We start from the raw sequence: 13,361 nt of genomic DNA on the forward strand, positions 1-13,361 counted from the left end.
TGTTCGAGTGGTAGTAAACAAACAAAAGAAATAAAGACATATATATATATATATATATATATATATATATATATATATATATATATATATACACACACACACACACACACACATACATATATATTATAACTATATACAGAAACACAACTTCAAGCCAAATAAACACTTGTGTGGAGAAGAATCAGGTTGTGGGGGAAAATGAGTGAGCTTCTCATAAAACTATGAGTGAACACAGACATACTACAGATATACTGATATAGATATGTTTAAATAAATAAATAATTGTGGCTGGTTGAATAAGCTGATCATAGGAGCACCATGACAGTGTTATACTGCACATGAATGAGAGCTGTGTATCTTTGTGTTGAGAGAGTTGATAAAAACTGTAGTACATAGTGAGCGTATGGACGTCATTCTTTTGGTTATAAAAGTATAAAGGCATGTATTAAATGTCCAATAGATTTAACGTAAGGCATGTAGTGATACCGTGTCGTCCAGATGATCTGTATTTGGCTTCATGTTTGTTGTTTTAGGGCATTAAAATGATCCTTAAGAACTTGCAGCTGACTGAGCTGACAATATGATCGTATCCATGGTAACTAAATCTTGAATGAATGGTGCGGCATATCGAAAGCTTTTTCTTTTTAAATGTTTGTTTTCTGGGCATTTTCTAAATTCTTGACTGTTATGCCAGAGTGAAGATTCATCATCGCCATGATAATCAGAATGTACAGTACAATTACAAATCTTGGATACAAAAACACTGACTGTCATCTGGATTTATATCCACATATCTTTGGATGAATCAACATACTTCCAAACAAGCCTCCTTTAAAATGATAAACTTTTCACTTTCTTTCAAGAGGTAAAGACGGGAACAAAAAGACTCTGGAGCAATAATCGGATGCTCACTTATCAAAGATATCACGATGGAAATACGTTTAGGGTTATTTCCACTTGCGCTTGTTCACTTTGTTATGTAAAGTTTAGTTCACTCCAGTTATGTCCTAATGAGAGCTGAGATTATAGTCTATTTGTTTAGACTATAAACACGACGTTTAGTTTTAGATGTGGTGATGGGTTGGTATAATCAAAATTATTTGTGTTTTTAATATAAAACTTGTTTGAAGTCCTTCAGACATAGGAGTAGATTTTGTGTAGGCTTGCTTTGTATAGGTAAGATAATGTTTGTTGGCTTGGTCGATATTCTTTCTGTTTTAAGGCTTTTCAGTATTCAGGTTTAGTTTAAAGCTTACTATAAGTGTATTTCAGTTTTGTTTGTTCTTGGCTTCCTTTTTATGTGGCTAGGTTAGGTTTAGTTTTGACGATGGCTGGCGTTTACGTCTGGTCGAGTGTGTTGGTGTTACAGTAAGCTGGCTTAACTGGTGTGTATCAATCTGTGATGTGAAGAAGCAGACCATTCCCTTCTATTTCAGCACATCCTGTGCAGGTGAGGATGCCGCAGGAGGCGTGGTGTGAAGATCAGGCCGGTAGTCTTTACGCGGGTGAGCGTAATGAGGGCCGCGGCTGTACCTGGGTCTCAGGTGGACGGCAGTGTGAGAGAAACCTCGTCTCACTGGCTGGAACTTTGGCTCCTGATAAGAAGAAAGGGCGACATCATGCGCTTATCAGACCTTACTTATAGGTCACTGAGCCGAAATTTACACTTCACATGTCTAATAAAGAATGTCAATATTTGCAAAACATCACCAATAATTGTTTTTTTTTTTATTGTCTGAAACATTTCAATATGCTAATGCTTTGATCCCTCTGATGGAAACCTGCCTATTGTGAAAGTGCTTTATAGCAAAGAGCAGGCTCACCTTCACTCTGTCAGCCTGAGGCAGAATCAGTGGACTCTGCAAACAAATCTGATATGGTGGCTGCACCATGTGATCCATATATGCCTGCTCACAAACACACAAATAAATCTTATACACACTCTACATATATATAGTAGTTTACACTGTACAGTGCTAGTTTTACCCCATGATTTCCATGTCTATATAAAAACTGAAGTAAAAAATGTGCATGTATCCTGAAAAACACAACTTATTTATTTATTTATTTATTACAAAAATGATTACTATATTTGAATATCTTTATACACTATTTGACTATTTTAGCAACATCTGTGAGACCTATCACAATGTTATTTGGTTGTGAGGGTGTGCAAACTTTTGTACACCATGTATTTTACATTCTCTCACACTGTAATAGAATACAATATTGTGCCAGTAAACACATACACCATACACAAAATATGTGCCCTAATACTTTACACACACACACAAACACACACACATTATATTCAGAAACTATAAGAGTGGTAAAGATTATGAAAAGTGTGTACTGTTACCTCAGGAACACCACCTTCCATCACGGCTGACTGAAAACACCCATTTTCAATCGGCTCCACTGGGTGATACATCAACTCAGCAGGCTGGACATATTGCAAAGGACTTGGGTTTGAAGGGACAGAGGTCTAAAGCGCGCACACACACACACACACACACAAATGAGTGATCAGTGACACACCACCTGACTGCAGTATATCTGCAAAAGCACACACCTCTACCTGAGGAAAAGCCCATGGGACGTGTCCGTTTACGCACTGGGAAGGACCCTGAGTAAGAGAGAGAGACAGAGCGAGAGAGATATGGAAATTAAAAAGGGACCAAGTCTGAGGTTACTGCATTTCTTCTCTCATTATTAAACCACCCTCCTCCTCTTTGTTGATAATTATATCCATCCATCCATCTATACGTTCCATACCGCTTATCCTATGCTTGGGGCACAAGGTGGGGGACACCCTCGACAGGGTGACAACCCATCGCAGGGAACAATCAGACACACGCTCACACACCCATTCACACACTACAGGCAATCTGGGAATGCCAATCAGCCTACAGCACATGTCTTTGGGACTGGGGGAGGAAACTGGAGTACCCAATGGAAACGGAAACCCTGAAGCACCAGGAGAACATGCAAACTCTGCGCACAACACAGGGCGGAGGCAGGAATCGAACCCCCAACCCCGGAGGTGCGACGTAAATGTGTTAAATACTTAACCCCCTCCAGAATTCTATTAAAAAATAAAGATGTCAGCCTTGAAATCATAACTTTAGAAATCCAGTATTTGTAAGCTTTTCAATTTTCTCTCCTATATCCCGTGTAGTTAAATACTGACCATGCTGTGGTTCTGCCATTATACTGAAGTTTTAGGTATCTGTGCATGCTGACCTGGTGTTGGGGGCAGGCTTGTGGAGTATAAAAAGGAGGAGCAGAGTGAGCCACCATGACCGGAGATCCAGGTACCTTGTGGGACTAATAAACACACAACAGCAAAATACAGCATTATAGCATTATACTTACATAAACAGACATTTTGATCAGAATAAACTTGTTCGAGCTGTTAGAATAAACCTCAGTGTAAATATTTTCACATTTTCATAATATATACATCCTTGAAGGAAAGAAAAATACACATTCAGATGTGTACGATCCCATAACTTTGGGTGCCTAGGGTAGGGCACATTAGGCAGCACACATTTTTAAAGAAGGAAACTGGATAAATGTCTGTCATTTTATTTTACTTACATATTTCTAAATTCACAGTTCATAGAAGACATTATTGTGGATCAATAAATATACATGTATAAGTAAATCTACATCTATAATAAGTGTGTGTGACGGTTTGACCCTGTGTGTGATTGTGTGTGTGTGTGTGTGTGTGTGTGTTTGTGATGAACTCACAGCGGGCCAGTGTGATGGGTGTGTATTTAGCTCTGGGTTGTGGAAGTAGGCCACTCCATTGTGGTAGGTGTAGGGATATCCAGTAGGCGTGGTCAGGTACATGGTGCCAAGTGGTACTGGGAGAGCCAGAGGAGGGCTGGGACTCGCCATGGTGTAATCGCCTGGTTTAAAAACACGCTGCATCATACGCCAGTCTGATACGGCAATCATACTGTCAAACAAACACGCATGTGATGTAATGATTCGTACAGTGCATGGCTACTTGCTGCTTGCGAACGGCCTGTCCGACGTTTAGCCTCTTATCTTGAAAATACAACCTACCAGCCTGAGACAGACAACAAGAGAGAGAGAGAGAGAGAGAGAGAGAGAGAGAGAGAGACTTATATTCAACTGATCCATTTATATAGAAAAAGAAAGCACTGAACATAAATTACACTACACAGTGTAGATCTATAAGTATATCACAGTGCCCATGTCATATACATTATCTCGAAAAACATAAACGAAAACAAACACAGGATGTGGTCTCAAGAAAAATGTATTCAAGTTCATACAACGATAATGCAGTTGTATATTTTTTTTATACGTTTCCTACAATGTGTTGTAACAAATGTTATAAATGATATGTAATAAAATGCTAATCTCCACCTTTAATCCCAACCTTCTTGTGTTTTCATAAAAATAAAAAAAGTGTGAATTGTTTTAAACTGCACATAGTTAAGAACATTGCTAATTTTTGCAAGACAAGCCATCATTGCAGGAAGCACACAGGTAAGAGCTGGAGCCTTACAGCCCCAGAGCTCGACAGTTCAATCCTGACCTCTGTGTACTGCCTGCCGACCTGTCCCTGGAAGGTCCCAGGCTCGTGGAAAGTATCAGGGTTCGGTTATAAAAAAATAAATAAACACAAACTTCGAACATCCTGTGGAGCATCACTTAATCCATTACTAAGAATAGAAAGGATGCGGTACAACAGTGATTCTGCCTAGATCAATGAGATAAGAAGGGTTTTAATTAGAAATGCATCCAAGAGGCTTCGACGCGATGCTATCACCACTGAGCTTCACTGTAAGGATGGTGTTCTCAAGTAGATTCATGGCACATAATCCCACTTAAATCAATTGTGGTACTGCAATTGTGGGGCATATCAGGGATGGACAGGAGGAGGAGTACAGGAGCCTGGTGGAGGACTTTGTGCAATGGTGTAAACTCAACCACCTACAACTCAACACTGCTAAGACCAAGGAGATGGTGGTAGATTTCCGGAAGTCTAAGCCTGCTCTGCTGCCAGTCACCATTGAGGGGGTAAAGGTGGAGGTGGTAAACACTTACCAGTATCTGGGAACACATTTGGACAATAAACTGGACTGGTCATTCAACAATGAAGCACTCTACAAGAAAGGGCAGAGCAGGCTGTACTTCCTGAGGAGGCTGCGGCCCTTTAATGTCTGCAGCAAGCTCCTCTGGATGTTCTACCAGTCTGTTGTTGCCAGCGTCCTCTTCTATGCTGTGGTATGCTGGAGAGGAAGCATTAAGAAGAAGGATGCTGGACGACTGGACAGGCTGGTAAGGAAAGCTGGCTCTGTTGTGGGAGCAGAACTGGAGTGTATTACTTCAGTGTCAGACAAAAGGACCTTGAGCAAATTGATTAATATTTTGGACAATGACTGTCATCCACTCCATAACACTATCATAAAGAGAAAGAGCTTGATCAGTTGGAGGCTACGCTCACTGCCATGTACAACTGACAGGCTGAGGAAGTCTTTTCCTACTCATAATGGTGGTCACACTCTTGACCTCATACTAACATACGGACTAAGTATAGAAAATATTATCATTCTTCCGCAGTCTGAAGTTGTCTCAGACCATTATCTTATCTCGTTCATAATACGAATTGATCATAATATTTCCACCTCGCCTCGCTACCGCGTAAAACGTACCTACACATCAGCTACTGCACCGAGCTTCATAAATAACCTCGCAGAAACATCAATTAGATTTGGATCATCGTCAGATCACATAGAACTCGATCAGGCGACTGAAAGCTTGGAGTCGACACTCCGCTACACGCTAGATAGAGTGGCTCCACTCAAAAGGAAAATAATTAGAGAAAAAAAATTAGCACCCTGGTATAACGATCAAACGCGAACCTTAAAACAGACAACTCGACAATTAGAACGTAAATGGTGTCAAACCAAACTGGTGATATTTCAAACAGCATGGAAGGAGAGCTTACTGAAATATAGGAAATCTCTTGGCGATGCTAGAAAAATCTATTTCTCCACCTTAATAGGAGACAACAAAAACAATTCTAGATTCCTTTTCAACACAGTAGCAAAATTAACTAGGAATAAAACCACTACAGAGAGAAACACTCAATCATTACATAGCAGTGAAGATTTCATGAAATTTTTCATCGATAAGGTTGAAAATATTACACGTGAAATACAGGCCATTAAATTAAAACCGGACAGTACTGTAACAAACCCATTACATGACAATGTAGCAATATCAGATCAATGTTTAGAGTATTTTGTTTCGCTTAGAGAGACCGAACTAGCTACATTAATCTCTTCAGCCAATTCATCAACTTGCATACTAGATCCTGTACCTACATGTTTGTTTAAACAGATTTGTCCAGGAGTAATTGAACCACTTCTAAATATAATCAATTCTTCCCTAAGCACTGGCTACGTACCTAAATCACTTAAATTAGCAGTTATTAAACCCTTGATTAAAAAACCTGATCTTGACCCGTCTCAATTGTCCAGCTATAGACCAATATCAAATCTCCCCTTCATCTCTAAGATTTTAGAAAAGGTTGTAGCAAAGCAGTTATGCTCGTACTTAGATAAGAATAACATTCATGAAATGTATCAGTCAGGGTTTAGACCTCATCATAGCACAGAGACAGCATTAGTTAAAGTAGTAAATGACCTTCTACTGACCTACGATCAGGGTTGTGTCTCTCTGCTTGTGTTACTCGACCTTAGTGCAGCTTTTGATACTATAGATCACACTATTCTCCTTGATAGATTAGAAAATGTTGTTGGTATTAAGGGAACAGTCCTCTCCTGGCTCAGGTCTTATCTGACCGATCGTTATCAGTTTGTAGATGTAAATGGTGAATTCTCCATGCGTACTGAGGTTACTTTTGGAGTTCCACAGGGTTCTGTTTTAGGCCCACTGCTCTTTACTTTATATATGCTACCCCTAGGTCAAATTATTCGTAAACATGGAATTAGCTTCCACTGTTATGCTGATGATACACAGTTGTATGTTTCAGCGAAGCCAGAGGACAGACAGAAGCTTAGTAAAGCTGAGGATTGTGTAAAGGACATTAGACATTGGATGTTAACTAACTTCCTTCTACTTAATTCTGATAAAACAGAAATACTTTTATTAGGCCCACGTGTAGCTAGAAGTAATCTTTCTGATCACATGGTTACTCTGGATGGTCTTTCTGTTTCATCATGTGCAGCAGTTAAAGACCTTGGAGTGATTATTGACTCCAGCCTATCATTTGATGCTCATGTAGATAATATTACTAGGATAGCCTTCTTTCATCTCAGAAATATTTCTAAAATAAGAAACATATTGTCACTACATGATGCGGAAATACTAGTTCATGCATTCGTCACCTCTAGATTAGATTACTGTAATGCCTTACTGTCTGGATGTTCCAGTAGGAATATAAATAAGCTCCAGTTAGTCCAGAATGCAGCTGCTAGAGTCCTAACTAGAACTAGAAGGTACGACCATATCACACCGATATTATCAATACTGCATTGGCTCCCAGTAAAATCTCGCATTAACTATAAAATACTTTTATTAACCTATAAAGCACTAAATGGTCTCGCGCCACAATATCTAAGCGACCTTTTGGTTTTATATAATCCGCCACGCCTACTTAGATCAAAAGATGCAGGCTATTTGACGGTACCTCGAATAGTGAAGGCTACAGCAGGGGGAAGAGCTTTCTCTTATAGAGCCCCACAGTTATGGAACAGTCTTCCTATTAGTGTTCGGGACTCAGACACAGTCTCAGTGTTTAAGTCTAGGCTTAAAACGTATTTGTTTACTCAAGCCTACCCTGACTAGATTCTGTTCTACTACTTCGCAGTCATAATTATCTTTTTTCTCCCTCTCTCCTTTCGCCGAGCCCCACATGAATTTATGGAGATACTAGAGATCCAGATCCTTTCTGCCTCTGGATGGAGCTCAAATCTTCTCTAATTCCAGACTGCTGGGACTATGGCTGCTCCTAAGGCCATACAGACTTCATATAAATCCATAATGAACTTTTTCACACTATCTGTTGTTACCCAGATGAGGATGGGTTCCCTTCTGAGTCGGGTTCCTCTCAAGGTTTCTTCCTCTTAAAACATCTTAGGGAGTTTTTCCTTGCCACCGTCGCCACTCAGTGGCTTGCTCAGTTGGGATAAATTCGCACCTTTAATATCTGTATACCATGTTGATATTTCTGTAAAGCTGCTTTGAGACAATGTCTATTGTAAAAAGCGCTATACAAATAAAATTGAATTGGAATTGAATTGAATTTTGTCCCTAGGGCTATACAACTCTTCAATGCTTCATTAAAGGAAGAGGTGAGATAGACTTCTCTACATAGTCTACCTGCCCCTTCACCTTTTCATATATTCTCATACACTTCCATGACCTCTTACAACAATGTTGTGTACTGGTTCACTGTGTGACTGTTTTACTGTTTACACTGTTTATGGACTATATTAGCCCACATGAGCAACCCCTACCTCTATTTCCCAGTCTGTGGATCCTTGATTTGGTATATTTGACTGTTTTTTATTAGTTATTCTTTTAGCATCCTGCTTATACTTTATTGTATGTTGTATTGTGTGTGATGTCTTGAGCTACTGGGACCTTGAATTTCCCCTTGGGGATCAATGAAGTAAGTATCTATCTATCTATCTATCTATCTATCTATCTAATTGCAGTTACATGGTTGTAACACTAAAAAGTGTTGGAAAATGATGGAATATTTAGGATTATGAAATACTTACATAACGATATAACGAATATATCCTAAATAAACAATGTGAAATATCAGGACGATATCCCTATTCCTCTTTTTTTGTATATTTTTCCATTTACGTTTTCTCAAATACTGTTGGTACACTGGATGTCAGTTGCTTCCCCATTTATATTTCCTGTTAAAACCATCAAATAGATTGAAAGAAAAAAAAAACAAGAAGAAACTCATAAAACATACACTGGCATCATGCAGAATTTTCTGTGCATCCTCTGGAGTCTCAAAGGTGACAAAGCCGTACCTAGAGGGGAAATAAAATAGAGCGAGAGAGGGTGATAGGAAAAAGGAAATGAGCTTAATGAGTTAAGCCTTTCCTTTGTCCTCAAGCCTTTGAACGGGTGATTCGTGCATTTTTATCCTCTCGCTTAAATTATTGCAACTCTTTTGTATGATGGCGTAAATTCCACTACTTTGGCACGATTTCAGATTGTTCAAAACTGCTGCAGTGAGATTATTAACAGGTCTACGCAAGCATGACCTTAATCGCTCCAATCTGTTTGAGAGTTGATTTTAAAATCCTTTTATTTGTTTATAAATGTTTGAATAATCTGGCACCCTCCATACCTCTATAATTTATTAGTCCTACACAATCCTTCAAGAGCTCTCAGATCTGGGACAAAATTTTTTTTCGTTGTTCCTAGATATAGATTACAGCATAGGGGACAAAGTGCATTTGCTGTTGCGTGCCCTAAACTCTGGAACAGTTTGCCTATCCAGATCAGATCCGGACCATCCCTTCCTCTTTTTGAGTCTTTGCTAAAAACCTATTTTTTTCTCTCTCTGGCTTTTAATGATCATTAGATGCTGATATACATCCTCATATGTCTTTCTTATATGATGTTTGTCTGTTGTCTTCTCTTATGTTTTTTTGTTTTATAACTTACAATGTAGTGTAAAGCACATATATAAATAAACTTAGACTTTTTTTTATTCAATTAAATCTCACATACTGAAACAATGAGAATGCACTTACCCCTTTGACACTCCAGCACGATCAATAACAATCTTCACTTCCTTAACTGTCCCATAGTGGGAGAAAAAACGCCTGAGATCATTCTCGTTAGTCTAAAAACACACACACGGGTTAGAGATTCATTAATGTTCTCAGAGACATTTCTCTGTATGACCAGGGCTTCAGAATTTTATGAGAAGTATTTTAAGGTATACAATGATTTAAAGATCAAGGTACACACACTTACTTTGAGATCAATCCCTCCTACAAAGATGCGGTTTGGGATGACTGTGCCAAGGTGGGAAGAGTGGTCGAGAGCACTGGTCAGATCCGGAGGTGTTGGACTGACTGAGGGAGAGCTGGTCTGGGTCTGATTACATGGGGAGGAGAAACACACAATTACAGCTGCAACAACTGTAAACCCAATTAAACTACAGTCCTACATTAATAATATATATTCTGGTGTGTGTGTGTGTATTGGGTTCTTTTCTGTTTTGGACAAACAGCTGTGTAAAGTTTTAGTCTGTAGTTTTTATTTGTAACACTCAGTTTGTGGATTTTATTTTAAATAACAAAAAAAATGTTACTGAAAGCTTGCCCCGCCCCATCCGATTAATCAGAAAAATAATCGGCCAACTAATCGATTATGAAAATAATCGTTTGTTGCAGCCCTTCTATTATATAATATAGACGTTTGTGTGTGTGTGCATTATTTTTATGGATGCACAAAACGCACAGAATGAAACTACAGTCCTAAATGAATAATATTTATTCTGGTGTGTCTGTGTGTATTGGGTTATTTTCAGTCTTACATAATTGGACAAACAGTTCTGTAAAGTTTTAGACTGAAGTACATATTTGTAACACTCAGTTAGTGGATTTTATTTTAAATAAACAAACAAAAAAAGGGTACTGAAATTTGCCCCATCCGATTAATCGATTATGTAAATAATCGTTAGTTGCAGCCCTTCACTCAATCACTGCCGTCCCCTAATCTGCATTTGGTTAGGATTAGGACATCTACCATCCTAAATAATGAGAAGGGTTCGATCTCTATTAAATAGCAAATACGTTCGAAACTTTAGATGCTAAGTTTTCTGATAGCTGAAAGAAATGATATGACACATTTAGGGTTAAGAGTACTAGAGGCTTTGTGGCATTCAGGGCCATAAAGTTCCATTTTAGCCAAGCAGGATAAACTCGTTATAAACTAACCCTAAAAGTGGAACTGTGAGAAATCTTGAGCATTACATTTGCACTTAAGTTCTATGTCTAAGGTACAAGAATGTGCAAAATGTTTATACATGTACATTGTAATGCACTCTAGAGATCAGTTTTTCTTGATAGGAGCTATAAGGCGTGTCCTGAGCCGAGATATTGAGGTTTCAGCTGAAAAATAGCTGTATAACTAATATTTGTTGTGTGCCATGACACAAAGATGGCCGTCGTAGTTAAACCAAGTAAAATTTACTAAAAAAAAAACAACAAAACCCTGGTGGTTATGCAACGCCAATACATCTATATCGGTCGAGCAACCTGCACTGGACCGCTTGAGATGGTATGACCCTACACCAGTGGTTTTCAAAGTGGGGGCCGCCAGGGGGCGCCCGGGGGGCCTCAACAATTTGGTATGAAAAATAAATAAATGTTTTCTCTTTCTCACTTTCAGACAACCACACACACACACACAATCAATTCCTAATATAATGTAATGTAAAGATGTAAGATGTAATTATTAATAATAAAAAAGGGGGAATATATTCAGAAGTCTGTATTTTTAATGTGTTTAAAGACCTCGCAAAAGGGGGGTCTCGGTCAAATGTTAATGCGATTTGGGAACCCCTGCCCTACACGACACTTCACTCGACTGTAAAACACAAACCATTTCTAATAATTAAGGAGAAAAAGATATACACACACACACAATTATACAACACCGAGCTAATCAAAAACGAGCAAAACGACTACTTTATCTGAACAGTCGTTACTAAAGCATCCGCGCGTCCTTCCCTAGCTAGGGTCTGAAGCGAGTTAGCTAGCATGTGCAACAATATCTCCGACTGATTACAAAGTAACGGTAGCGCACGCGCACGTAATACATCCATTCAAATATTTAAACTCTAACGGTTAATTAACCAGATAGCGTCACGAGCGTTAGTTTATCTGCTGGTTAGTTAGCTTGAGCAGCATAGCTCTGGGACTTACGCCTGTCTCGCTCTCCATCTCTCTCAGGCTTGACGTGGGTCGACGTTCGGAAGAAAAATACAACATAAAATAAAACAAGTAATATATAGAATATGGATATCTAATATAAGACACTCGTTTGACGAAGAAAAAAAAAGCTCTTTCCTCTGTGGTGTTTATGTATAAAGTTCGAAAAAGTTAGAAATAAGAAGACGAGGAGAGAAGAAAGAAAAAAAACGCCGCTGAGGTCATTGCATGTAACAAGAACAGGGGTCGAAGTATTATAGTAAAATATGCAATAAGCAATCAGCTCGCTACAAAAGCAAATTAATCGACGGAATTGAGTCAATACGTTCGTATTTATAGCAGAAAAAGATTAAGATTTAAGAAAAACAACAATTCTGTTGTTTATACGTACATTGGTTCCCCCCATTTGGACGCGAGAATGGACTCTTCCACTTTTTCCCCAACGCGGGAAAGTGAATGTTGTGTCTCACTGCAGAAAAACAACTTTATTCAGTAAGTTTGTTTGTTTTATACTGTTTCGGTGGCCTACAACCCCCTCCAAGAAGCTAAAATGAATTTGAATTATATAGTGTTGAGAAGAGAGAGGAAATGTGACAATAATATGTAATATTTAGATGATGAAAAACTCACTGGAGAAATCAGTTTTTAAGTGTATAAGATACGATAGCTAAAATAAGATAATACTTTATTAATCTCCAGATGGAGAAATTAGAGTGTCACAGCAGCAGCAAAAAAAAAATGTATGTTCATACATATGTATAAATACATTTCTTTAGTTATCCTATATGAGACTGGTTTAGAGATTTATGTCTATATTTTTCGAACTTCTTATCCTACACAGGGTCGTGGAGAGCCTGGAACCTTTCCCAGGGAACTCGGGACACAACGCAGGGGACATCCTGGATGGGGTGCCAACACAGATCGGGGAACAATCGCACACACACTCACACACCCATTCACACACTACTGACAAATTGGAAATCCCAGTCAGCCTACAACACATGTCTTTGGACTAGGGGAGGAAACCGGAATACCCAGAGGAAACCCCTGAAGCACGGGGAGAACATACAAGCTCCGCTCACACAGGGCGGAGACGGGAATTGAACCCCTAATCCCGGAGGTGTGAGGCCAGTTTTAGGATAAACTCAGTGGATGATACTTGAACTACCACCATCCACTATTCATATCCATATGTACTTCCATTTTACTTATACTAATTGCTCTGTTTACAATGTTTACACTGCTCTGCCACTTTAATTCCACTCAAGTCCGCTGCTTGTAACTACAGTATCTATCTATCGAACTATCGAAAAGTAAGGGCGTGTGATTCCTTACTTTGTCCAGCAGAGGGCGGAGATACGCGCAGTGTTACTG

The 13,361-nt window shown here is 39.0% G+C and overlaps 1 protein-coding gene across 1 annotated transcript; it reads right to left on the reverse strand.

The window, feature by feature from the left end:
• Positions 1 to 96: 96 nt before the first annotated feature.
• On the reverse strand, positions 97 to 13,355 carry LOC128615756 (protein boule-like; the record flags this gene model as incomplete). Its single annotated transcript, XM_053638076.1, has 11 exons — positions 97 to 1,595; positions 1,824 to 1,907; positions 2,360 to 2,485; positions 2,573 to 2,626; positions 3,244 to 3,327; positions 3,757 to 3,917; positions 4,006 to 4,081; positions 9,005 to 9,065; positions 9,798 to 9,889; positions 10,024 to 10,146; positions 13,323 to 13,355. Coding segments are annotated over 11 exons (1,062 nt in total), but the record flags the coding sequence as incomplete, so codon positions are not given.
• Between the last annotated feature and the right edge of the window lie 6 nt (positions 13,356 to 13,361).

The sequence above is a fragment of the Ictalurus furcatus genome, chromosome 12 (assembly GCF_023375685.1).
Source record: "Ictalurus furcatus strain D&B chromosome 12, Billie_1.0, whole genome shotgun sequence".
In the NCBI taxonomy this organism is placed as follows: Eukaryota; Metazoa; Chordata; class Actinopteri; order Siluriformes; family Ictaluridae; genus Ictalurus; species Ictalurus furcatus.